The 27,590-nt window shown below is 46.2% G+C and overlaps 1 protein-coding gene across 2 annotated transcripts; it reads left to right on the top strand.

The window, feature by feature from the left end:
• Positions 1-219: 219 nt before the first annotated feature.
• On the top strand, positions 220-26,265 carry LOC116942607 (adenylyl cyclase-associated protein 1-like). 2 transcript variants are annotated; one of them, XM_032954721.2, is made up of 12 exons: positions 220-344; positions 1,474-1,574; positions 4,305-4,382; positions 7,075-7,218; positions 8,691-8,776; positions 10,372-10,477; positions 12,741-12,942; positions 17,068-17,294; positions 20,088-20,211; positions 22,810-22,892; positions 23,923-24,063; positions 25,847-26,265. In XM_032954721.2, the coding sequence occupies exons 1-12, from the start codon at positions 233-235 to the stop codon at positions 25,928-25,930; spliced, it is 1,488 nt and encodes a 495-aa protein (XP_032810612.1). In that variant the 5' UTR covers positions 220-232; the 3' UTR covers positions 25,931-26,265. The 2 variants fall into 2 exon arrangements, with proteins under 2 accessions (XP_032810612.1, XP_032810616.1); XM_032954725.2 differs by lacking the exon at positions 220-344 and adding an exon at positions 874-1,008.
• Positions 26,266-27,590: the final 1,325 nt, after the last annotated feature.

Here is a 27,590-nt window from a genome sequence, read left to right as displayed (position 1 = left end):
CCTTTACTAACCCACACTGACCAAAGTGAAGTATGGTCAAAGCAACCCCATGACTGACATTGCATGGGGGGAGCCCTTCATTCAGCAGTGGATTGGCAAACGGTTGAACGTAGCTATTGCGATGATTATTATTTACCAAGTCTCAGAACTTTTTTTCCCAGGAACGTGCTGCAGCGGCCACTTACCATCGCGCCGTTTCCTTCCTATCCACAGTAGGCGGCTCCGTGGCAGGATGGCGCAGCTGGACGGACTTGTGAATCGGCTGGAGAAGGTGACCGCTCGGCTGGAGAAGGTGGCGCTCCACTCCGGTGTGGCAGGAGGAGGCGCCGGCGGTGTCGGCACAGGTGAGGCGTGGATTTAGACGACGTCCATCGCCCTCCGCGCTTGAAGACGCTGCCAATGGCTCCCCGCGGTTGCTCCCAGTTTTGCGTCTGCGTTGGTCGTCGTCGGTGGTTGTGTGTTGTTGATTGGCTGTGGAGGAGTTTTTCATCATTGCGGTCCCACAGGTTCGTGGGCTGTAGAACTGGCCGGTTTGGTTTGCAAGCAAACATTGCATGTGGCCGCGTGCCACAAAGCGAGATCGGTTTACGATAAAAAATACAAAAGAATGCGTTGTAAGACTACCCCGTATGCTTTGTTCCGTACAACTTTGCCGAACAAGATTATGACAATTGCGCCTTTTGTCGAAAGCATTTGCGTTGGTAATGAATATGGCCGGCCTTTTTTCCCCATTTCACGCTGTTAACACAGCTGCCTTGTAAAGCATAACCTGTGCGGGGGGGGGGGGGGGAACAATGTGCGTCTGAATAAATAAGTAACCAACAAATGCCGTGCTTGCGAGCGGATTGGCCTATGGGAACCCGCGGTGCGATTCGGTGCCGCGCCCAGTGACATGCCTTGGCATAGGTGAGACGGCAGACAGTGAGCACCCGTCAGTGGTACGCTTCGCAGCCTGCCGAGACGCCGCCTCCCGCTAGCCATACTTTGCTAAAATGGCAGATCTTCAAGGTAAGGGGAAGGGGGGGGGCTGTGCTGTATACATATTTGATTCTGAAAAGCATATCGATGTGTGTTGGGGAAAAAAAAGTTTCTTCAAATAATTTGGTACATGTTTATTTTTAAGCTTTGTTTTTTTGCATTGTGAAAGAGTGACGCTCACATTTTTTGAATATTTTAACGTCCGTGAACTGTACGCTTTTGGCAGAGACTCTCGTGTGCCGTGTTTCACTGGCCTTAGCTATTTTCTCCGTGGCCCATTTTAGCGTCTGTTCTACGGGGCGTGTGGGCTGCATGTCCGAAGTTCAGCCAACGTTGTTCCTTGTTCTTTGTTCGCCATCTTCGCCACGCCCTACCGTGCAAAACCCCATCTCTTTTTGACCATGTAATCTACTCCGCATGCCCCATTTCCTCCTCCTCTCCCTCCTGCCTTCTCCCTGTGGCCTCTTGTGTGTCTCTGCCGCTTTTCCCTCCCAGCTGACGCACCCTACGTGGTGGCGTTTGACGCGATCTTGAACGGGCCGGTGCACGAGTACATACGGCTGAGCAAGGAAATCGGCAGCGACGTGGAAAAGCACGTAAGGAGCGCGCACACCTGCCCGTGCACAGAACTGAAGCATCACTAAACATATATAAATATATAAATGACATGTTTCAAAGACGCGTACAGTCTGCCGCTAGGGGGGCGATATTGGTGTTTTAGTTTGTACTCTAGGTATTTAAGAGTAAATTTCAGAATTTGATACATTTGGAACGTGTGACGACTGCCTTCAACGAAAAGCGCAACGAAAGCTGAAAAGTGAGCATAGAAGCACGGAGGGGTGCACGTTTGGAATGGCATGAATAGATGGGAATAGCAACGTGTGGATAAGAGAACATGTGCAAGTGAAATGCATGATATTTACTTTGAAGTAAAAGTGAGTAGTCTTGGATCGGTACATTTCTGCCATAAGGGATGATGTCCAAGTGGTTGAGAGCTACAACGGTCTGGTCAGCCAAAGGTTGGAATGCCCGAGGGGATGGCAAGCATGGAGATGGAGCAATGAATAAACTCGCGTGCACTCACTTGACTGATTGTTGCATTGCAGATGTGCAAAGGCATTTACCCAGCAGTGGATAGATCATGACTGCCGATTTCCGATTTATATTGACCCACAAAAATGCTAACTGCTAACATGCCATTACACGCCTTGGGCGCTGTTACATTTGCGTTTTAAACAGTTTCCTTTGGGAGAAAGGTAATTGCTTTTAATCTGGCCTGCTGTAATGGTGGAAATATTTTATAGCTTTGGTGCATGTCCATCCACGTTTTTTGTATGTGGAATGTCCCCATTTAGAATACTTAGTGGCAGTGTTATATCATTTAATGTAAAGCGCTTGGTCCGAATTTCTTTGAAACGTCTCCATATTTTTGTACCCAAGGAGGCTCTGAAATTGGGTTAGACTTTTCTCTTGTCTCACACTGCAGCCCATCCCTATTGTGTCTGGCTCGTTGTGCAGGTGTGCGTGTGGTAATGTTTCAGGCAATTATCATGCCCTGAGGATTACTGCCAGCTTTAATTATCTGTTTGTTTAATTCTTAGCTCACCTAGTTGACGAGCGCATTATTGCAGTCTGGTGGGGAATAAGAGAATACATTAGTGTCAGTTACGTAAGTGTGTTTTTGATCATATGTTGCCATTTTCATTGATGTCAGTGACAAGACAGTTTTGTTATAATAATTTTTATGTTGTATTCTTTAAAAAAACTAAAATTACTGTGTGAAATTCGTCATCAGATGGAATAACAAGCAAACCCAATTTCAGGTGCTCTTCGTTATTGTTCGGCGTAGGGAGGGGACCATCGTAAATGTACACAATTCATAACGAGCACGCGTTGTCAACATGAAATGAAAAAAACCCGAGACTGCGCATTTTAAAGGAAGTCTTTTGACAAGCGTAAACCCAGCACGGTATTTGTTTAGATATTTTGCACAAGAACCTCTGTCCACGAGCTGCCTTGCCTCTGAACAACTTGATGCTTTACCCAGCACATATAGTTGGGGGCAGGGAAGGAGCAGGGCAAACCATGGCCATTAAAATTTAAATTTTAATAGCTGTGAATTGTCAATCTTTAGCCGTGGGTGTTAATGCATTTAAGCTCTCCTGTGAATATTGAATATCCCTTGCAAAACATGGTGATGGGCGTACACCTGCAGGGGTTAATTGAGAGGTTGTGTGCCAAGCATGGTGTTGAGGTCGCTGTAATTAGCGCCGTTGTGTTTGCAGAAGTAGGCTTGTGGTGACATTTGAGACGTGCCTTTCAGCAAGAGTCCCCTGACCTTTTGAGTCCCAGTCCCCCTCTATTTCACCAAATAATATATCAAGCCCCTGTTTTAATATATATATTCACCCCGCCTGCTCAATATTGAATTTATCCATTTCGGGAATATCATAAGTCTTGCAATAACGTTTGTAATTTGCGTGCGATTTTTGCACGCCGTGTAAGCCTGTGTGCTGCCTTGGAGCGATCCATATCGTGCGAGTGAAATTATGCTAAACGGCTTAATTATATCGCGCATAAGAACAGTAATGTGAAACTTAAGTGATTCGATACCGATATCTTGTAACGTTTACAAAATCCATGCGCATTTCAAGAATACCGCGCGTAGTGTAAATTTCGCTGGTAATTTCCGCTAGCGTCTATACGAGCATGCTCTATGAACAAGGGCTTACCATTGTGTCCCTGCAATTCTGCTCATCAGCTTAAGTAAACCAAACTTAGGAGGCGGTAACGTGGTCCAAAATCATTAAATATTGATATTGTATAAAGTTTACGAGATCGATTTCCTGCCACGCTTATTCCAACGGTGTCCCCACTTCCTCCTGACCCCCAGGGGGTGGTCACGACCCCCACGTTTGGAGCGCCTTTCCCAGTGGCCAGTGGCGGTTTAAGCGTGAGCCGAGGAAAGAGCTGAGGCCGCGGCTATTGAAGGCGCGTTAATTCCCAAGGCAAATTTGCGTCGCTTGGGTTTAGGCAATGCGCGCCTTGTCGAATGCGCGGACGTTCAAACAAAAGTCGTTGCTTCCTGGGGAAGCAACGACTTTTTGCCCTACGGCAAAGGTTCACATTTGTTGTCTGAACACGCAGATCAACGTTGTCACGTGCCAGATTTTTCTGTTGCTTTGTATGTGTTTTAAAATATATATAATATCTCGGTGTTTTAATTGTACGCGGTGTTTTTATCCTCGTGTAGTCGTCGGGCGATTTCTCTGTGCGTTTGATCTCCTTCTTCGTCGGACACTACTAACCTTGAGCGACGTCTGCAGGCGGAGCTCGTCAACGGTTCATTCCTGGCAGAGCGCAGCTTCCTGGTTGTGGCCTCCAAGCACAATCAACCCTCGGATGTGAGTGGGGCCTTCCTGTTACAACATTTCACCTTTGGCCATCAAACCGAATGTCCAAAGTGTGCTCTCCTGCTCAAATGAGCATTGAAGTGGTGCCCATCCGTTTACAACACTACTCTTTATAAGATTATTTTGCTGTTATAAATATCCACGTGAAAATCTGAAAAATAAGTTACAACCTCGGTGAGTTAATTCTAGATTTGAAGTTAATTCTAGATTTGTCCCCCGTCCCACTCTCCCCCGCCCCGCGCCCCCCCCCCCCCATCCGTGGTGCAGTGAGCAACATCCTGAACTTTGCCAAACCTGTCTCCCAACAACCCCCCCCACCCTGCATCTGTCTTCCCTGGCTCCTCCCCCCCCCCCTCCTCTTACCCTATATAATAATCTATTATTACAAAAGAGCTCTCTTTACAGTCATTTTTCTGTGCTAGTTACACCTGATGACGGAAGCTTGTGTTGCCTCCGAAACGTGAATTGATTAACTTTATTTTTTATTTTTACCTACGTGACTTTACCGAAAGAAGCAAAGAGTATAACCTCGGTGAGCTTTACCAGGTAGGATGTGGATGGTTTAGTTGTATGTGTTTGGGTTTCCTTGTTTCTCTTTCTTGTACTTTGCACTCCTATTGTGTGTTTTTGTCTTGTTTGTTGTAATGTTCTTACTTCACATCTGTGAAAAAAAGGGTTATCAGATTCCTCCAGTAGGCATAAAGTAAGACCGATTTTATCGACCCCGGAGGGATGATGGGCTGAGTCAACCCCCAGACAGGATTTGAACTCTCACACTTCCCCCGTTGCGAGTCGCTCGCTTCTGCTACTGAGCCCCACCTGGCCTTGGATGTTGGTTTGCACTGTTACCATCTGATCACTACCGCTCCGGGGGCCCCTCTTCTGTCGTGATAATACGTTGTTTACGTTTTCATAATGCGTCTGGAGTTGCTATTGCGTTTAGATAGATTAAACTAAGACTATAAAGTATCTTTTATTTTATTTTACCAGGTAAGGCCCACTGAACTATACAGCGCCTTTTTCAGAAGTGACCTGGCCACAAATGAAAGCTCAACGAAGTGGCTCATCATGCGGACATTTATCGCAGCCAAATACTCTAAACGCGTGTTGATTTTAATGTTAAAGTTGTTGATGCTACTGTCGGCAGACAACACATCCTGTATATACAACATTTTCCGATACTCTGGAGAATATATTTCAGCACGATCTCACTTTGTAAATGCATAAACATGGGAGTTTAAATTAATCCATCACTTACCACACGCCATTAATCTTACCTTCATCCCCCTGCAGTGTGCGGTTTGTTTGCATTTTACCATTCGCCTTGAATTCAAAAGCACTTTAATTCATTTCACGTCGTGTGCATCTGATGATTGCTAATGATAGGAGTCCTAAGCCGTGAAGAGGGCTGAGCCTGCTATGAGCCTGACGTTTCGGTGTGATGTTGATATTCAAAGCGTCTCATTCTCATATCATTCCAGAAGCCCTTGTATATGTAATCAACCGATAGCAGCCTCTGTCCGCTTTCGCTTGGATATGTCATCACACTCTATGGGGCGGGGGGGGGGTAGTAAATAACTTAGTTCATGAAGTAATAGATAAAGTTTCAGTCCTGCAGTTGCTTGCTCACACCACTGCTGACAGAAGGGAGCTATAGAGAGCCGCTAGAGGTTTTTTGGCCTTCTCTTCTATGATAGCCGGGTGTCTTGTAAGAGGTGGGGGCTACCCACACACGTGAGCTGCTGATTGACTAACTGGGGGTGTAGCCATTTATACTTCACGTTGGTGAGATGCTAACTGCCTCGCCTGGTATCCAGGAGTTCACGGGTTCCATCTCGATCGTGATGCCTGTATATTTGGAGTTTGCATAGTCTCCCTGTGGGCGCATGGATTTTTCTCTGGGTCCTCCGGTTTTTCCCTCCACATTTAGAATCAACATCACGCGTCTAGAGTATCTGGCTACTGCTATACATTTCCACGTTATAAGCCACTTCGTTGAGCTATCATTTGGCCAGGTCGCTCAGTGGGCCTATCCTGGTAAAATAAAAGTAGTTTTCAATAGTTTTGTTATACTGCTTTGTGGACAGAGATCGGAGGCTTTAAGAAACGTTCCCAATATTTTGGCTGCTGCGCCAGTTTGAACCAGTGCCCTCTGGATTGCTATTCCGGTGTTCCAACCAATGACGCGATGGCAGACGCTCTCCAAATCCACGTTGTATTGTATGCACTCACCGTTGTATTGTATGCACTCGCCGCAGAGAGCCCCATAAACTCGCACAGGTTCAAGAGACTCGCGCAGATGGCTCGTAAACTCACTCGGAGACATAGGACTGGCAGCACAGCAAGTGGTTTTGTGAATGCCTACCTACGAAACTTTTGAGCATTCTCCCTTCACGTGCACAGGCTTTTCTCCTGGGCACTATAGGTTTAAAATAATCGCTCCTACCAATTACCATTCTGAACGCGTGTATCGCGAGATCAAGGATCAATTTCGATAGATTGCACGCCCGCTCTCCCGGTGCGTGAAGCAGTTTCACTTCAGCCGCCCTGCCACTTTAACCCGCGTAAACGAATGCGTCTGCCGTTTCTGCACATCGCCCCCGCAGGGGATGCGGGGGCGTTTTATTTTTATTTTATTGCGCCACGTCGAGCGCCAACTGTTTGTGGAATTTGTCCCGCGCAGGAGGAGTTGAAGAAGCTGCTGGAGCCCATCTGCGATCAGATCCAGGCGATCCAGGCATTCCGTGAGGCGAACCGCGCCAGCAAGCTCTTCAACCACCTGTCGGCCGTCAGCGAGAGCATCCCTGCGCTGGGCTGGGTGTCCGTGGTGAGTACGGCCCGAGCTGTCGAAAATTACGCTCTCCCCCCCCCCCCCCCCCCCCCCACTTCTCCCACCTGGGGTCGCGTATTTTTTGTCAGGGTTGCGGATTTTATTTAACCGTGCTCGCGAAAATAGAAAATAGATTGTAGGTTTCGACGTTAATTCGTTGTGCCCCCCCCCCCCCCCCCTTTTGGCACGTGGGTTTGTGAGTTGCTCTTTGCTTGTGACCGATGTACTTTAAACATGAAAACGGATCCCCGACCTCCCATGTAAATCTTCACCCCGCCTACCTATGCGGGGTCCCCACTTGGCTGGGGCAGTGGGCCCCATATCCCCCCTCCCCCACTCCTGCAGTCCCTTCGCGCCAAATTAAAATTTTCGCAGAGTTTCTGTTCCCCCCCACGCCTTCCAAAGTTCGTCGGCTTATTGTACCGGACTCGCGTTTTGTAGCAATGATAAAAAAAAAACTGATGACATTTGGTTTTTAACCACGTTTTAGATAGGTAAGCAATAACTTACACATACAGTAAAACCTTGGATTGCGATTAACTTGGTCTGCGAGTGTTTTGCAAGATCAGCAAATTTTTTTAATAAATCTTAATTTGATGAACGAGCGAGGGTCTTGCAATATGAGATGTACGTACACGCTTTGTCTGCCGAGCGTCACGTGATCACAACTGATATACGAGTGCTTTAATATACGAGTGCTTTGGATTACAAACACGTTTCTGGAACGAATTATGCTCGCAATCCAAGGTTTTACACATACTAGCGTAATTAATGCAAGTTTTGTATTATCCGTGTTTTTGTTTCATCTAGACCATCCCTCGCCTCCTGTACTCCAGATTATCGAGAGTTGACCATTTTTTTTCCTTTTGAGGTTCAGAGACACTTTGTTTGATTCACACTGATCTGCCTACACACCAGGCTGCCCGCGTTGTGTTGTTGTCAAACCTTGGGCCGCCACTCTCTGAGAGATTGACTCGGCTTCAAATGAGCGCCTGTTATTACGTTTTACTGGGGAGAGATGTCCATGCCACTTCCTCCTGTGCCAAGCTGGCCCTGACAGGTGCTGCCCTGTCAGCAACTTGCCCCAACAGCCTGCGAGTTCGAACACAGCGGAGCTTTGTCATTTTTGCTTTGTGTCCACACATCAGAGCGAGCCGATGGGCTGCCAAGTGCTTGCATGTGTGTAGCCCTTTAATACAATCACAAGCCTACGGTGCTTGTGACCTGCTGTTAGGTATTCCTGGCTTGCTCTGGCCTTGGGTAACCTTGGCTACAAACTGCTTGTATTCTCACACACAAGCGATTTATTATTATGATGCTGGTTTTTTTCAGCAAAGGCCCTTTGTAGGGAGGTCCTCATCCAGCAGCGGTAAGACAATCGGACTATACGTGTACACTACGGGACTATATCTGTACGTTGTCAAATATCGGTTATGATCGTGCCATCTTCTCTTCCTGCCCATTCGCAGTCCCCCAAGCCCGGTCCCTATGTGAAGGAGTTGAACGATGCCGGGACGTTTTATACCAACCGCGTGCTCAAGGACTACAAGGACAGGTACCTGTGCAAGCACGGCCTTTCCCGTATGTGTGCAAGCATGGCCTTTTCGGAGCGCCAAAAGATTACCATCGGCCCGATGCAGCTCTTGTATATATTTACACACATGCGTTTTGTGTGTCTCTAGGCATCACCTTTTGAATTAGTGGCGGTGTATTAGCAGAATTGATGACATTTTTGGCAGAGAGCAACGATGCAGTGGTTGGCACAATGTGCAATGAAATCATCGACCCGAGTCCAATATCCCAGCCACAACAACTAAACATTTGGTGGTGGGGGTGATATCAGAGCCGGTTAGCAACCGGTACCGGCCAACGTGGTGAAATATGGGCCAAACAACCCGCACTCCCAACATGGCGTGGGGGAAGCCTTCATCCAGCAGTGGATTGACAAGGTGGCTGTAAATAATGGATTTTTAAAATAATGAAATATTCGTGACTGATGTATCTTTGTTTTGTTGAGCATAGTTACATTTGCGCAGGTAAAAAACCGCCAATATATATATTTGTGTAAGTCCAGTTGTTTTTATGTAATGTGTGGTTTCAATGCGGTTGGGTTTTTAACTGAGCCTTGATATTCCCCCCCCCCGCCTCCCGTGATAGTTCATCATTCATTTGCAATCAATTAGCGTAAGCGCACAGCGCGTATCTCACTATCCGCATAATCATTAGGCCACCCGCCGCGTTCGTGAAATTGGGGAGGCTTGGCCGAGTTACAAATCTCGGACACCCTGGTCGGTCACAGGGACCCAGACCGCCAGAGCCTCGCAACGTAATGATTCAACCTACGGCGAATCAGCTTTAGAATGTTGAGATTAATTTTGTCTTGTACGCGCTTGTCACGCAGACATGGGCGGCATCTAAATTACAAATTCGTTAAAATGTGTAATTGCACTGCATTTGTAATTTTGTGAGTGTGATGGGTAGTTTTGGAGTTAAATTACATGAGACATGGTTCATTTATCATTTGTATTTGCAGTACATCTCCACCATTAACATGCAAACTGAATGTATTTTGTCCATCTGTAAAAAAAAAAAATGTTCCTACTGGCTCTCTCATTGGGACTGTCTTTCCTGTAATGTCTTGCTTGTACTGGCTGTATCTGTACTACCGGGTTTGTTCTCTCATTTATTCCCTCGGTTTAAAGAGTACATTTTGCGTAACGTTTGCATGCATTGAAGTCAACATTCCTGCACTTTCGATTCGATATATGTACCGTCAGCGGAATAATACATTTTAGTCGATGATTCCATGGCTCATTGCCTAGTTATAAAAATCTTACTTTAAGCAAGAGTAACATTGGAATAAATGTAGGTGGGTTATAAATGTTGGGGGGAAGGGGGGGTGGAATGTGGCATAGTGGTTAGCCTACCGCCCTATGAAACAAGCCACCTGAGTTTGATTCCTGGCCATGACTGACATCAGTGGCGACTTGCATCTGCATCAATTCCCCCCCTCCACTGCCCCTCACCCTTCTCCATCCAGAACTGAACCAGCGTGGTGAAGTGTGGTCAAACAACGCCCCATCTATTGGTTGGAATGACCAAAACAGCTGTACGTGTAAATGCACAGATTGCCTGTCTGATTTATTGCAGCGACAAGAATCACGTGAACTGGGCACGGGCATACAGCAATATTTGGACGCAGCTCCAGGCCTACATCAAGGAGCACCACACCACTGGCGTGAGCTGGAACAAGTCTGTAAGTCGTCTCACAACAATGCTTGCCCCCCCACCACCAGCCCTCACACTCAGAGAAGTATCCCCCGTATAGCCTTAAACAGACGGTTAGGGCAATTGCTTTTAGCGAGTAGCGCTTATGAAGGTCGGCATGCCACATGAGGGGGTGGGTGGCCATCACCACGCCCGGCTGCCTTTGTCTCCCCAGTGGCAATGTTTACACACTGCACTAAATACTCATTTGAGGCTGAGTCGACCTAGGGGAGGCCCAGGTGCCGCTTCAAATAGTTGTCACTGGTGTTGGTGGCCGTGAGTGGGGATCGAACCCGGGTCTCCAGGTTCGTAGAGCAGCCTGCGGACCGCCACACTACTGCTCCCCACGCACGCACTCTGGCAAACACAACGGGGAAATAATGATCCAGGCCAGGGTCTCCACAGGAGGCTGTGCCACTTGAGATTCGCGCAGTTAACTGATTGATTGATCGTCTCGATTCCATCGCGCGTTAAAAACCCGGCGGCCGCTCTTTTGGGACAGGCGCTGTGAAGAAATAAAACACACCGTGCCCTCTCCCCGTTTTATTTTCACCTTGCCCGCGCCGTGCATGCGAGCGTGGCTGCCGAAATTACTTTTAACGCCACGGCGCCCGGGATCGAGAGCCCCCCCCCCCCGACCCAGCCTCTGGGAGCCAGCTGGCTCTGCGTAGCTGCATTTGCAGGGGTTAATGTGCCCAACCTGGCATTAAAATTCATGGGCAAGGAGAGGAACAAAAAAAATGTACCTTTTTGGCACGCGGTGGAAAGGGAGTTGAATTTTAAATTCCGGCACACATTGTGTACTTAGAGAATTTTTTTTTTAGTTGGGGAGAAAAAACAATTAATCTTTGCCCGTCGAGCTCAGCACTCTTACATGTCTCCCGGCAGAAGTGCTGCTGAGGTGTTGATCAATAATTCTCATAAGTGCCCTAATTGCTGGTGGAGACAATAGCTTTACTGGTGAGGATGTGTGTAATAAAACGTAATGGTGCAGTCCATTTGGTGGCCTTTCCACCTTCTGGAAGATGAGGGATATTTTGGCCTAATCTTTCATGCTGACCCAACTGACGTTTTGGGAAGAGGTGGGAGTTAAGAACACTTTACCCCACGGCACACTACCTGCCGATCAACTTAAGCTGCCTTGTGCCTATTTATTCTGCCGGGTGCGGGGAGGAGGGATGATATTTAATAACCATGCCCACTGTTTGAAACTGCCGCACCCCCGTGAGAGCTTTGTACGATGATAACATGAAATTATTTCTAACCAGGCGAATGCCCCATTGAGATGAAAGGTTCTCTCTTCAAAGGGAGACCTGGATTGAAAACATTACAAAGGTTAAATGTAAAACTTGAGATTTTAAATCGTGACAAGCAAGCAAAAATACGGATCAAAAAAACATAACAGGGCAAATCACAAACACATACAAGATCGTAAATTTCGACCACGCAGAAATGAATGTTGCTTTTGACTGGAAATTAAATTCAGGAAATCGGACTGGTGAAGTGCAGTTTAAAATGTTGGACAACCAGAATTTCAAACAAATGGAAATACAGTGAAACCTTGCATTGCGAGTAACTTGGTCTGCGAGTGTTTTGCAAGACGTGCAAAATTTTAAAATAAATATTAATTTGATAAACGAGCGAGATCTTGCAATACGAGTAGTACGTCTACGCTTTTTCTGCCGAGCATCACGTGATCACAACTGATATACGAGTGCTTTGATATACGAGTGCTTTGGATTACAAACACGTTTCCGGAACGAATTATGCTCGCAACCCAAGGTTTTACTGCAAAAACATTCAATCTTTTTTGCTATCACGCGGTTCTTAAATTCGGGAACGCTTTTCGCACAACGTGGAACTCGCGCGCCGTTATGAAAGAAACAAAACCCGTTATAACGTAGAAAGCAGCGTGTGCTATAGTGCGGTTTCTGAGCGGTCGATGACGAACTACTTGACTGAGCTGTGCACCTAAGCGGTACAGTGATACGGTATGCAGAATGACACGTTAACGCGGCAGTGTGCCCTCGGTGATTTGTCCCGCCATCTTCACCGCGCGTGTGCGCGGTAGTAGTACATCATATCTCGCCAAACTTTCTCGTGACGTTTACGGGGAAGTTATTGTTTTAGTTTTCACGCGGCACTTTTCAGGAACGCATCTACCGCCGAGTTAATAAACGAGGACTTTGCCGTCTGGTTAATCTTTGTTGTCCTGCTGCTGACGGCCAACTCGTTGTCTTTGCGCTGCTCAGGGGAGCCAGGCGACGGCCGCCGCATTGCCGTCCTGCCCGTCGGCTCCCCGTCCGGTGGCGTCGGGCCCCCCGCCACCCCCGCCCCCGGGCCCACCGCCCCCCCCCGGACTCACCACGGCCCCCAGCGGCGGCGCCGGCGACGCGGCCAGCTCGCGATCGGAGCTCTTTGCTCAAATCAACCAAGGGGAGCACATCGCTAGCGGTGAGACTTCCAGCGGGGCGAGGCGGTCACCGCCGACACTCGTTTGTAGGGATTTTTTTTTTAACTCAACCCCCTCTGTGCTGTGCTCCAGCAACGCGGAGGGCTGCTCTTGATCGGGCGACTCACGAGGCGGCAGGGTTTGCCGTCGAGTTATTTCTGTTCATAAACATCAGAATGGTGATTGCCCGATGATGCTGGATGTAATTACCAGCGAAACGTCGTACTCACAAATTGTAAATGTTGTGGATTCACTCTTCAACACACCGGTGGGCTAAAGTAGTGAACTATTTGTCTTTTGTCAACGTGACACTTTTTTACTGATTGGCCGTGTCGGGTGGTGGAGGGTTACGACACATAAATAACGCGATCTAACCCAAAGACGTTTATTATGAATAATATTGGTCGCGAAAGGCCTACGTGTTAAACTTATTTCTGTTCCTCCGCTTAAGGTTGTCCCTGCCTGGAAGGAGATCGTGTTTTCGTCATTGAATTTTCTATCATTTAAGGAATCTGTTTCACTTGGCATGTTACGATGCAGATAAAATTGTAAGAAGTTTTACGTCTCATTTTTGCTGAATCGATTTTTTTCCCCATCTCATTTTCACTTTTGTTTGTTTCTCCCCCCTCTTTTGGTTTTGTGAGTATACAAATCTCTTTTAATCGATTTAATTTATGCATTGTGTTAGATCTACGAGCAAACTCAGGTCTACTCTTTGAGAGGTTTCTCCTATTCTTATGCTGCTTCCACTGTCTATATCATTATTATTGGAACTCCCTCCCCTGATTGTCTGCCTGATTCACAACCCTCCCACGTTCAAGTCCAGCCTTGAGACTTCCCTCGGCCCCTGAACCCAATCCTCTACGACCATCGCGTCGTATTCTCATCAAGCGCAATTAATGGAATTGACCCTCGTTTTACAAACGGGGACGATGCGCGTGCAACATTTTACACGCTCGGCAAAAAACAACACAAATCGCCTCGAATGGCATGCACGCAAATCGGATAGAATGGGCACGGACGAGCCGGAGGTGCAGAGAGCGCACGCTAGGAGGGGGTGGAACCGCTTTTGAAGTAATTTCTGCTCCCCACGCTGGGCCCCCCCCTGCATGGCTCCCAACTCCGCATGTGTCCTTTGTCGCCGGCCAGCACGGTGTCTTGGGGCGCCACGGTGGCGAGATGTGTTAACTACCTCGCCTGGTATACATGAGATTGTGGGTCCGATCCCAACCTTGTCGCCCGCATGTTTGTAGTTTGCATGTTCTCCCCGTGGTCACGTGGGGTTTTTCTCCTTGTCATCCGGGGAAAAATATGTATAAACGTGCATTTCGAGTATATGGCTGCTTTAAATTTCAACGTTATAAGCCACTTCGTTGACATATCATTTGTGGCCAGGTCGCTTCTGACAAAGAGCTATATAGCTCAGCCTTACCTGGTTGAATAAAAATAGTTTAGTTTAGCTCGCGAGCATTCATAAGCGATCCCTCGATTTTGCTTTGCGCCACAAGTGGGACATTGTAGCTTTGCGCCGGGGAAAGGTAATTAATCGCCTCCTATAAATCACGTTACCCTGCTATTGTAGACGGCGTGACGGCTTCATTTAGATGGATGGTGGGCACTGCTCGTGTCTCCCCAAATAATAACAATAAATTGTAATAGAGGTATCTTGGTTAGATCCCGTAAATATAAATGTGTCGTTATACCTGCCACCACCCGAAACAGCCAGTTAGGTTTGTGACGTTAAAGAAACATGGCAATTCGTTACTTGTACAGCACACCGGTGTGTTGGAGAGCAAATCCACTACATTTACAATCTGAGTACGATGTTTTGCCATTTACTACAACTAGCATCATCAGGTGGACAGCCAGAGTTGTGTTAAACTTGTTAAGCTGAATAATAAATCAGCTGGTGCTTATTCAATGCACATTTTTTTAAAGCAGTTCAGCGTTAATTGAGATTTTTTTCTCCAATGCAAACATGGGTGTCCATCCGAATAATTAATTATGGGGTTTTTTTTCGTTGAAATTAAATGTCAAATTTTGTGATGTTGGTAACGACGCTGGTATGTAACGATTAATCTACTCATTCAGGGGCGGAGCCAGGATTTTGACTTTGGAGGGGCTGACTTCAATATTGTGAGATATCCAGTGTTTATGTTTTCCAATGGGCACCACAAATGTATAAAACTAATTTTATTGGATTTGAACGCGGAGTTTATTAATAGGTCGGAGCCGCTGATGTGGCTGATAAGTTCGATAAGTTCGAAAGGCTGCCGCTCAAGCAGCCTGCAGGGCAGCACAAGGTGGCAGCCTGCAGGGCAGCACAAGGTGGTAGCCTGCAGGGCAGCACAAGGTGGCAGCCTGCAGCATTTTGCAGCAGCCAGATATCCGCTTATCCCGATTACCGACTTTCCCAAAATTTCAGGGGGGCAGAGCCCCCCCCCAGCCCCCCCTGTGGCTCCACCCCTGTACTCATTGGTAAAATTAGATTTTAACACTTTTGACACACGCGTTGATTGTTCATGTCACAACCTAACGTTTACAGATTACACGGGAGAATATACTATTAAGTAGGAATGAGACAAAAAAAATGGCTTAATTCGTATATAGCCATTTTTATGTGTTGTGTGGAAGCCGCTCGTTATAAAATGACATCTCGGGTTGTTGTGGACTTTAGACAGCTTTAATTTTTCTTGAACGATTACAGCGGTTAGCATTTTGCTTGTGAATTTTATTGGCACGTAGAAAAATACTTTGCATTTAGCCGATATTAATTTAGCCGATATTAATTTAGCCGATATTAATTTAGCCTTTGCAATTTTAGTGCCCCAGGTCACTCTTGCAAATTAGACTTCTATCCTGGTCCATTGAGTTTCTCACCGCCTAGTGAAGACGGCAAAATAAACTTGAAACTTTGCTTCCGCTTTACAGCAGATGGCGAGCTTGAGTAATAAATGTTCCACAGTCACCGCCAGGAATAGCAGAGTCAGAAAATGTATGTTTACTGGAGGAATCCGATGATAAGCTATCATAGATCTTTGTCAGAGGAATGTTGGCCGAAACTCTCCTCTGACTCTGCCAAGCACGCTAACTGCGAGTGTTATGCAGTTAATTTCCTTGTGAAGTAAGTAATACACCAATTTGAACGTGAATAATTTAAGATATTACATAATCAGTGAATAAACAGCCTGAGATGTTTTAGATGTTTTATGAATTGAGGATATGATGCAACAAGCAAGATAAGTGCTGAGTTTGGATATAAGCAATGGTAGATGCAGAAATGTAGAATGCCTGAATAATGCATTCAATGAATTTTACACTGCGCGATGTTAAGGGTATAATCATCGTGTACACAGATAGGAGCTACTGGAAACGACATTTCTCAGGACAAATCCCTGCTGGCTAAATAAACTCAAGTTAACAACAGCACCAACCCAGTTGTTTCCTGGTCAGGCAAGTTGTGGGGGCAGTGGTCTTATTCTATTCGCAGCCCTGACCCATGGGGGTGTTTGTTCCATATTCCTATGGCAGAGGTGCGTACATTCGTAGGATCCCAGCCGCGGATTTCCAACCGAACGGTGTGGGCAATTTTATTGACGAGGGAGGCACACAGCGCCACGTTCACTCGGGACCAGACTCTCGACCTCCCGACCTGCGGAACCCCACACACCCTCGATAACAGCGCCGCCCGGGCGCATGGAGAAGCGGGAAAGGCATTGGCCTTGCAGGCACAGCGGAGGAAATTAGACCAAGCGATTTGACTTGCAGAACGAGTGAAATTCCGGTTGCTTGACCAACTTACCAGCCGACCGCCGTGGCCTGACCGCGACCCAACAAACTGACCTCGTGACTGAATAAAAGCCACCCCCGACCAACCGACCTGACCGGCCCGACCTGACGGAACTGATAACCGACCATCTAAGCCGTGGGTTGGCAACCAAAATAACAAGATGAGGTGTTTTTTTAAAGAATTTTTGAGAAAAGAAAATCAATATTTCCAAAGGGCCACAATGCATGTGAATATATACGTACATCGCGTCACGAAGCAGTCCATAAAAAGAGCCGCAGGTTTGCTGACCCCTGGTATTATCCAAAGACCTTTCTTTACCCTCTCATCGCTTCTGCAGGCCTGAAGCACGTCTCGGACGACCAGAAGACTCACAAGAACCCGACCCTGCGCACTCAGGCGCCAGCAGCCGCCGCCCCCAGCCACTCTGGGCCCAAGCCATTCACCACGCCCAAGCCGGGCGCAGCCGGCGCCGGGAGGGCAGCCGTTGCCGGGGCGAGTCCGGCTGGCGCCGCAGCCAAGAAGCGGCCGCCGGTGCTGGAGCTTGATGGCAAGAAGTGGAGAGTGGTGAGAAACTTAATAGAGCCCCATTTCCTTGGTTCTTTCGGTCAAGTCGCGTAGAAGGGAAACAGTAAAGTAATAAAAATATAAAATAATAAAATTCTCACGACGTTTCGACTGCAACACAAGCAATCATCATCAGGTGTGAAAACCACAGCAAGAAAATTTGGTTTTCACACCTGATGATGATGATTGCTTGTGTAGCAGTCGAAACGTGATAATTTTATTGTTTTATATTTTTATTATTTTATTGTTTCCCTTCTATGTGACTTTACTGAAAGAACCAAGAATATGAATCCCTTTAGTCACGAAAGCTTTAAATCAAAATTTAGAGCCCCATTTGTTTGGGTGAAGGCGCTCCGTTTTTCTTATTGCTTTTATAGCAATATTCTTTAGCCGGTGGCTTGTAGTGGGGCTGTTGTTGCCCACAAAAGGCTCTTTGACCGGCCCGCTGAGAGATGCGCCTTGCTGCGACCATGAAGGGAGATATATGAGTGAGATGAGAGAGATATGAGAGAGTCTGAGACGAGATAATGATTTGTTGAGATGAAATCAGACACGAGGTGAAGACGACAGCAGCCCAACGTCCAAGTGCTTTGCGGATCATTGCATAGTGGGACAGCTTGGAGAGGCATTCGCCCAACAGTGAATTGATCATGAGTAAAAGATGGAAGCGAGACAAAGTTCGAGAGATGATGGACCCGCAGACTAGAGCAGATGGTTCGGTTGTCAAACGTATGCACGCTGCGACGTTACGTGACATCGTCACGTCTGGAAACGTGCCACTACGACGCTGTGACATCACGTGACATGTGATGCCACGTGGTTATCAAAGCACACTAATTTTATCATCTGGCCTGCCAGAAAGTGATAGTTGAAAAAGCCTTATTTTATCGAAGCTGTACATGTTGCTGGGCTTCGGAACGTTCTAAAACTTATTTTGCACCTTACGTCGCCAACCGTGCGAATCGGAGGTGCGGCACAATTAATGAGCCAATAGACTGCGAAGTGTTACGATCAGGTGCGTAGTTGTGTGGGACTCGTGTGACGTCGCTCCCGCAAGCCTTGGATGCGTCGGTGCAGCGATGTAACGAGAGCAGTGCGGTGGCTGTACCCTCGCGTGGTTTTAAAGTCTTATTTTTCTTATCACTGAACTTCAAAGTGGCTTCGACAGCCTGGGCCACACAGCCGCGTCATGTATCGAACAGATAAGAGCTATTTATTTTTTAATTGCTTATTCCTTTAATTATTTTTCATAAGCCTTTAATTAAAATTATTTCCTTAGGCAGTTTGTGGCTAATGTGATAAACTTGTAAGCAGCTGGAGTGGCTAATTTGTTCATGGTTTTGAGTTGCATAGGAAGAGGGTTTACACTTATTAAAATAATTGCAATATTTTGCATTAATAGATTATAGTATAATAATAACGTACAGCCTTCGGTCAAAACACTGCTGGATGAATGCCTCTGAATGCTATCTCGGTCATGGGAGTTATTTGACCATACTTCACGCTGGTTAGTGCGGGTTGATGAAAGGTTGACCCAGGAATTGTTTGAATAGCATTGGCCACTGGTGTTATAGCTATGGCCAGGAATTGAACTTTGATCTCCGAGTTCATAGTACAGTGTGCTAACCATTGTTTCCCCTCTGCAAACGCAGAATATAGAATGGTTCTATTGCAGCGCAGCCGTTGACAATCATAATCTTTATTTAGACTGCAGGAGAAATCCGATAAGATTGTAAAGCTCTTTTTCACACAGATGATCAGTAGGGGCACGCGGTCAGCAAGTTGCAACAGCAAACAATACAAAAACACGATAGGAGTGCACAATAGAGAAAAGGTAAGCAAGTCACTATGAATGAATATCAAATATACAAAGTAAAGAAGTAAAACTAAGCTACTATTTTACCAGGTGAGCTTTGTACTCTTTTTTTCAGAAGCGACCCGGCCGTAAATGATAGCCCAATGGAGGGGCTTATCACATGGAAATTTCTAGAAGGCAAATCCTCTAAACTCTTGTTTCTAAATGTGGAGGGAAAAACCGGAGGAGCCGAAGAAGAATCCACACGATCCAATTATATTACTACACGAATAGCCACTCCCGCTATGAAAATCTTATTCGGCCACAAATATATACTCCAAATTATATTCCACAGGCTGTAGTGACACATCTTTCGTGTACAAGTATATTTCTTGTCAATCCACCGCTGGATGAGTGCCTCACGCCATGCGGTGTTGTGCAAGTTAATTGACCGTATTTCACCGCGGTGGTTTGGTGAAAGCAGCGAGGGGCATAGATGTTTGGAGCTTAATACAATGCAGTGACATTTTTCTGCACTGCACCCTGCTAGAAAAATATCCCGAGCAGCAGCCTACAAACGCTTATTATATAATCCATGGTGGTTGCCCATCTTACATGCACGATGAACACGGGAGGTCGTCAGTCTTCAAGATGGGAACGATGCCCGGGCATGTCGTTCCCTCTGTGCATGTGTGTGAATGTGAATTGAGTGTGGGGAGCGGGAGTGTAGCAGTTGGCGTGCTGCGCGATGAACCCGGCAATCCGGGTTCGATTCCTGCTCACGGTCAACACCAGTGACGATTATCTAAACCAGTCCTGGGCCTCCCCTAGGTCGACTCAGCCTGAAATGAGTACCTGGTGCGGTGTAAACATCGTCACTGGGGAGGCAAAGGCGGCCGGGCGTGGTTTTGGCCTTGATAGGTGCTCACAAACAGCACTTGCCCCAACAGGCTATATGGGGGATCTTTGCCTTTGTTCTGTGCGTTGCCCCCCTTTAGGAGTACCACGACAACGCAAGCAACTTGGTGTTGAAGGACACGGAGCTGAAGCAGGTGGCGTACATCTTCCAGTGCAACAACAGCACGGTGAACATCAAGGGCAAGATCAACTCCATCACCGTCGGTAGGTCACGCACGCGCACACACACACACACAGGCGCTATCCGTACAGCAACGTTGATTTTGAAGATAAATTCTGCCCACTAAAAAGCTCTGATTATCTCCGGTGGGCGGCCCTGTTGTACCGGCGAGTGATGTAACGTTCGCCTAAAGATGTAGCCGTATCCTATAGGTCCGCCGCGGATGCGACTATCCGCGTCGCTCTTCCCTGTAAACTTATCGGCCTCTTTGGAGCGGTTCCACCCTTTTGGCTGCCATTAAATCGCTAGTCTCGTTCCATTGGCCATAGGTTTTCCCCTTTTTTCTGGCAACAAAACCGTTTGTGTTAAGATGTTAAAACACCAAACTGAAACCTTTTGCAAGGAATCATGTCTGCATTAACCACAATGCTTGTGGTCAGAATGCAAACGAAAGAAAGCTGTCTCTGGTGTGGACCAATCAGTTTCAAAGACAATGCATATGTTATCGGAGTGTTTTTTGTTTGCATTCCGATGACAAGTTTTGTGGTTAATGCAGACATGATTCCTTGTAAAAGGTTTCAGTTTGGTGTTTTAACATCTTAACACAATTGTTTTGTTAATAATTGTTTTTTTACCCTTTTATCTGGCAACAAAACTGACACCTTTTTTACAAGGAGTCATGTTTGCATTGACCACAATACCTGCGGTCGGAATGCAAACAAAAAACACAACTCTGATAATGTATTGGCACTGGCCTTGAAATTGATTGGTCCACACCCGAGACAGCTTTCCTTAGAGGTGTCAGTTTTGTTGCCAGATAAAAGGGTAAAAAAAACAATTATCATATTTTGCTAGTGGCAAAGGAGGTTCCAATGGTATAAATACCTGTTTTGTTGCCAGAAAAAAGGGGAAAACGTATTCTCATAATTTGGTATTGGCAAAGGAGGTCCCATGATGACACACTTCACTTGTTCAAATCCATCTGCATGAGGTCTCGATCGCATTTAAAGCTAACATTTACACTTCATTTGCACAACTTGTGTATTATTTTGATTCATTACACGCCAAACCAAACGTCCCAAGTGACGCGACAAAGGGTTTCTCATTATGCGCGCCATGGTTATTGAACCTGGCCCGTCTCTTCTTATTTTTTCACCGCGTTGGCCCTAATTTTCCTCCGAAATAAAAGCCCCAGCCTTGGTGCGTTACGTAAACGGAGCGTATCCATTCACATCAAATGCGCGCGCTGCAATTAGACGTAAATTGTGCTCCCGCTAACAGTATAGCTGAGGGCTTCTGTGCATTCATGGTACAAATATAATAATAAAAGCTCCAGTTACTGCAGCAAAATATATATTTTTGTTGTATAAATCTGCCCCAGGCACGAATCGCTTCATCTCCTATCGTCTTGCGTGCTTAAGCTTTGGTGTGATGAATTGCTTGGCTCTGAGCGCGCTAACCAATTCTCTAGCTTCAATTAAACGTTTAAATGCGCACGTTCACTTTAAATTATGAAGATGGCAATCATCGCCTAACTCGTAAAAACCCACAGAACGCTGCAGGGTTGTTCATTTTTATCTGCAGTTAAAAAATAAAACAAAAACAAGGAGAGACGAACATGACGCGGCATGCCGCGCATACAATTTTCATCCTCAAGTTTTCATATTTTTGATTGAAAAAAAATCTGAAAACGTCGTTTTCCTCGTCAAAGTACCGTCATTAAAACTGTTACTTCAGTTAAGAAATGTCATTTTAATGTCTTTGATTGTTTTACTTTTGCAAGTGTGCACATATCCATTTGCCAATTTTACATCAGTTGTGCTTTTGGCGGTTTCGTGATATGAAGCATCGATTGAGGACTCTCTCGCAGGGCAAGGCCTGGCCCCTTGTGTTGTCAGAAGGCCTGCCGAAGCAGATATGACAGAACTCCTTCCGAGATCCGTTTGAGTGACTTATTTTGAAATCCACCTACCAGGCGGGGTTCTCATTCCCACATGTCCTGCCTCAGGAAAATGTTCATAACGTCCGAGTCAAATGCTTATTTTTGTTTGTCACAGCTGGATTTCAACCAAATTAACAGCAATTATTAAATTTAATGGTGGGTTTTATAATAAACTCAACACGTTCATCAATATTTCCCTTTCAAGAATAAAAATATAATTGGCAATATCCCTTCACAAACAGAGAGCCCTTTGCTCATGCAAATGTTTGCTTTTTTTATTTGTCCATCTGCACCACTGCCAACACGGTATCACAAAACGCGTTTTGTTTAACGATGGGTTTTAAAGTGCATTCAATGCATTATTTGAGAAGCCCGTTTAATCCTAAGTGTGTGGCTCCTTGGATTAACGCCCAGGGATCTCAACAGAGGAGGCTCGGGGCTGCCCCCCCCCCCCCCCAGAGCCACCCGGCCACATCAGAAATAAAAAAAAATTATGAAAACGTTACAAGTTAATTTCGTTTAACCAGGTGGGAACTCAAAGGAGACCAGGATAGTCGTTTTCAGGAGTGACCTGGGTTTTTTCACTGGGGTAACCTCGCTTTTTTTGCACGAGTGAACGGTATTGTGTGTTTACACGAATCAGACGCAGTCTTGTGCGATGGCAAGCTCTGCTTCTTGTGTTGTCGGCTGCCCCTGGCAGATTCCTGCAAGAAGCTGGGCCTGGTGTTTGACGACGTTGTGGGGATCGTGGAACTCATCAACTGCAAGAGCGTGCAAGTGCAGGTGGGCTCCAGCACCTGTGGCATTGTGTGCGGCCTCCCGCAGTTATTTTTTTTTAGGAATACATTTTGTTACTTTGAAAGGCTTTGTTTAATCATCACAATCCATGGGTAGATAGCCTGTAGGTGTCCACTGCACATTTTGTCATTTATTTCCACTTTCCCTGTCGTGTGTCAAAATGCTCAAGTCGTGCCTCATCTTTCTGGCACAAGTCTTACGTAATCACGCCATTCTCTTTGTTAAATGTGTATGCTAACATTAAAAAAAAACTTGTCGGTTAAAAACTGATTCGTTCATCAACTTAACGTTTCCCAGCATCATCCCAGGGTGTCTCCGTGAAAAGTGCGGTCGCAAATAACCAGTCGACCAATCTCTCTGCCCTCTCCCTGTGCCCTGAGGGAGGACTATTGCTTGAAACGTCAGCCTAACATGTACGTTTCTGCCATGTCAAGGCAGCACCGTTGGAAGCGTGGGGGGCTGTGTTTGTGCGCCGCTGCCAACGCAGTTTCTCAACTCTCATTGCTGCCACATTTTGTTTCTTTTCGTTGAGATGTATTCAGCCGTCGGTGCAGTGGGGTGGGAGGGAACATTGCTTTCCGATTTCGCAAGCGTGGTTAGTTCGGTTGAGTTACGTTTTTTTCCACTCCCGAGCGAAGTTTTTGTGCAACGCTTTTAACGTTTTGTCTGTGTGTGCGTGCGTTACATTTTTATTTTAATGGTGGCTGCGTAATCGACACGTTCGAGTGAATTATGGCTAAGCACAAAATAATAAAACCCAACTCAACTTTTGCACGAACACGCCGTATTAGGCTGCTATTAGACAAGGTCAATTAATGCGTTTGAGTGTTTCTGATTTGTGCTTGTATTCCACTGGCAATGCAAACCAAGTAATTTTTTATTCTTAATTGAATGTGAATTGTGGTTAACCAATGGTCTGAAGTTTCCTATATTGGAGTTCCGGATGTCATTTTGGTTTGGCGTGACGACGTGACACCAACTGTGCCCACCCCTCCTCCCCCTCGTCCGCCCTCAGGTCCTGGGCAAGGTCCCAACCATATCTGTCAACAAGACGGACGGCTGCCAGATCTATCTGAGCAAGGACTCGTTGAGCTGCGAGATCGTGAGCGCCAAGTCGTCGGAGATGAACGTGCTCATCCCACACGACAAGGACTTTGTGAGAGACTCGCGCGCGCGCGTACACACGCACGTCAACTGACGGATCTGCCCCCGTGTAGCCAACATTGGCGGTCCCCAACCTGTGGCACGTGCCAATCGGAGGTTGTGGGGGAAGGAGAACAAACTAAACACACAAAGCTGTTTTAAACAAATGGCTCTTTAATCTTCTTTTAAGAATGCATAACGTACATGCTCGCTCTTGCGTGCACGTGCACGGATCTGCACCGTGTAGTCAACATCGGTCGTTCCCGACCTGTCCCATGCATGTACCACTTGTTGTGGATATCGTCATCCACGAGTGTCATGGTCAATCCACTGCTGGATGAAGGCCTCCGCAAGCCCGCCGCCACCTCTCGTGACCTTGCGATGCAACAAATCCATCCGGCGCATTTGCAGTATGCAAACAATCATGAAAATTTAAAGAAAGAAAAACAATATCTGTTTGGATACTATATACTTGTAGGGGGGTACCCACACACAGTTGAAATGTGTGGTACACTACAAGAAAAGGTTGGGCACCTCTGGCCTTGCAATAGATTATTAGGGCAAGCGCCATTAGCGAGCACCTATTAAAGCTGGCTCCGGGTCACAATATCAAACGGTTAACCCGCTTACGTTCTCTGATCCCGTGCGCTCTGCTCTATGCGTCTCATTCCAAGCGCGCACCTCTGCTTATTTTTGTGTACTTTATTGAGTCCTGTTTCCTCTCTCTGCGTTTGTGATCTAATCTGAAGGAGGAGTGTGAATGTTTGTAATTTGGTGTACCGTATGTGCTTTGATGTATAACAGCATATAGATTGGCAGTTGTCTCATCTAAATCTAGAATGTTTGGCACGGTCTCTTTGCCTCTGAATAATATTGATTTTCACAAATATATGAAATAATTGCCTCATTTAGTTTGATTACCCAATCGAATAACATTGATTACTTAATTTTGTTGGAGTTGATTTTTTCACACAATGAAGTATTTATTCAGCTTGACTGTGCATTTTTTAATAATTATTACACCCTCAAATTGTTGTTAGATGCGAATGGAATTAATTTTTTCATAAAAAGTAATTCTATAAAATTTGAATTTATAGATTATCCAAATGTGTGAATGGCATGATGGGAAAGAGGTGGCACAGCTGACATGGAGGGCTGAGGCCAGCAACCGCTGAGAACCCGGGTTTGAATCCAGATCTCAGCCACCTGCGCTGTAAGCCGCCGTTCTCAAGTGCCACGAGTTGACGGTCTCAGCCTAGTTACCGGTGACATCGCACAAGCGAAACAAATCGATCACATTACATTTCGTTCCTTACATTTGGCAAAATTTTATCTCGTGAGAATTAAACATATCGGTTTTACTGTCATGCGATTGATCTGGTAAAAAAAAAAATATTGGTGGTCAACTGTCCAGGCTCAACCCCCTGTTTGGCTTTTGAGGTCTCCACGAGAAAGGAGAGTTGCTATGCCGCACTTCAACAAGACGCGGGTAGCACGCATGTGCGTCCAGCTATGCTCTGCAACAGATGGGGAGCGGTGGCGTTAAGTGTTCAGGGCGCTGCGATACAAACCCGGTGGCCCCAGTTCGATGCCTGTTCACGGTCAACACCAGTGACAATTATCTGAACTGGTCCCAAGGCCTTGCCTCCACTCGGGAGGCAAAGATGGCCAGTTGTGGTGCTGTCCACCCACCCCCTCGTCTGCCGTGCCGGCCTTCATAGGTGCTCACTAACAGCTCTTGCTAAATGCCGTCCTTCCTCTCTCTCTGTCTCTCTCTCTCTCCCCGGCCCCAACAGAAAGAGTTCCCGATCCCGGAGCAGTTCAAGACCGTGTGGAATGGCAAGAAGCTGGAGACGGTGGCTACGGAGATTGCTGGATAAGCCCCCTGTCTCCGGGTGGCATGTGCCGCTCCCCCCAAACCCAGCAGTGATCCCAACCAGCCAACAACCCACGGGGCGGCCAGTACACACATGGCAATTCGCACCAACTCTGCCCCGCGCAAGCAAAGTAGTGGAAAAAAAAAGACCTAAATCTACCGTACGATCCTATGGAATATAGAACACTTCCAAGCAGGATTTAATTAATTGAGAGAAGCCGAGATTTAAAAAAAATGTTCAAAAGTATAATGTTTTTGACGTGATTGTTTGGATTTGTTTTCTTTCTGTTTTTCTCCTGAATTTGAAACAGGTAAAAAAAAAAGCATAATGCACGTGGCTTTTGTCGGGTGGAGTTGGTGCTAATGCCCTGAACCCATTGGCGCTTCCGATGGGAATAAAAATCACACCTCGGGGAGAGATTAACCTTGGCACTCCATATTGTAATCGTGCATCAAGAATATTTTTGCAGGCAAACCGGATGCTTATATTGCACTTTCTGGATTGCTGCTTTGGTCGATATATTTTTTCTACTTTTGCTAGGTTACTGCTCCGATAGATCCCTGGACCTCATCAGATGTGTCAACTAACTTGAATGTCTGCTTTTCTAGCGCGATACGATTGTGTGGAATTATAAGACCGTTCGGGCTATATGCCACTTGTGATGACTTCGATGCATTTTCCACGTTGGCCAAGGTGGTGTCACCTTTTGAAATCAAAGTCCCCGCTTCATTCCTCAATTAAATTCTTCGTTACGTAATGGAAACATTCCTTGAAGATTGATTCCCGTTGAAAATCGTGTTCTGCCCCCCCCCCCCCCCAGTTTTTGTCGTACAATCGCACAAAATATAAATATATATTGACTTGCCAAATATTTTAATGAGTTTTCATACTGCCAAGTCTATGAACCAACTTGATTGTTTTTCGGGTCAGAGGTACAAATAGTCCAATTCAACCATTTTGCGTATTCTTATTGTTGTTGCCTGTTCACTCATTTGCTTTCACTTTAAAAGTCTGCCCAGACGGACTCGCCCTCTGCATCTTTGTCAACGTGTCGCCACTTAAGTCTGCGGAGAACGGACATTCCGCTAAATCGACCGCCTCCTGCGCCCAATTTATTTTGTGTGTGTGTGTAAAAATAATAATCAATTTCATTATGACGGGCACCGAATTAGTGCAGGAGCTTGAATATGGTACCGTTTGCCAGACCGCCGGAAAATTGATTGTGTGTTTTTTTTTATAATCGGTTCTCACCGGGGTTTTTTTTTGGTTAGTGTCACTGCTGAGCTTTGGCCAAGTTTTGTCTCCTCCCATTTCATTTTGCCGACACTTCGTTATTTTCTCACCGTCATCGATTTGTTAAGATTTCTCCTCTTGATCGCCGTTTGCTAAACGTCGCTTTCTTTTTGTGGCTGTTGCGATTTTTGCTTTAGCTTCACTGGCTACTGCTGGCTTCTTAAAAATAAAAAAGCACCGTTCATTTAGCGAAAAGACGTAGAAAACTAGAACGTTTCCTTCGTGACGACGACAGTCGCGAGACTTATCACTGACCTGACCCCATATTGCGCTAAATCATGTGTTACCCTTTAGTGGCAATAACGCAGCACGGATCGGAATGTAATCTGCGTCAGCGTCGCGTACGGGCAGCACTTATTAAAGCCGTCTC

This window comes from Petromyzon marinus, chromosome 15 (assembly GCF_048934315.1).
Source record: "Petromyzon marinus isolate PM22_M1 ecotype Great Lakes invasive population chromosome 15, UKy_Petmar_22M1.pri1.0, whole genome shotgun sequence".
NCBI classification, from domain to species: domain Eukaryota; kingdom Metazoa; phylum Chordata; class Hyperoartia; order Petromyzontiformes; family Petromyzontidae; genus Petromyzon; species Petromyzon marinus.
Note: the sequence above shows the minus strand (reverse complement) of the source record. Positions and strands in the feature narration are given on the sequence as shown.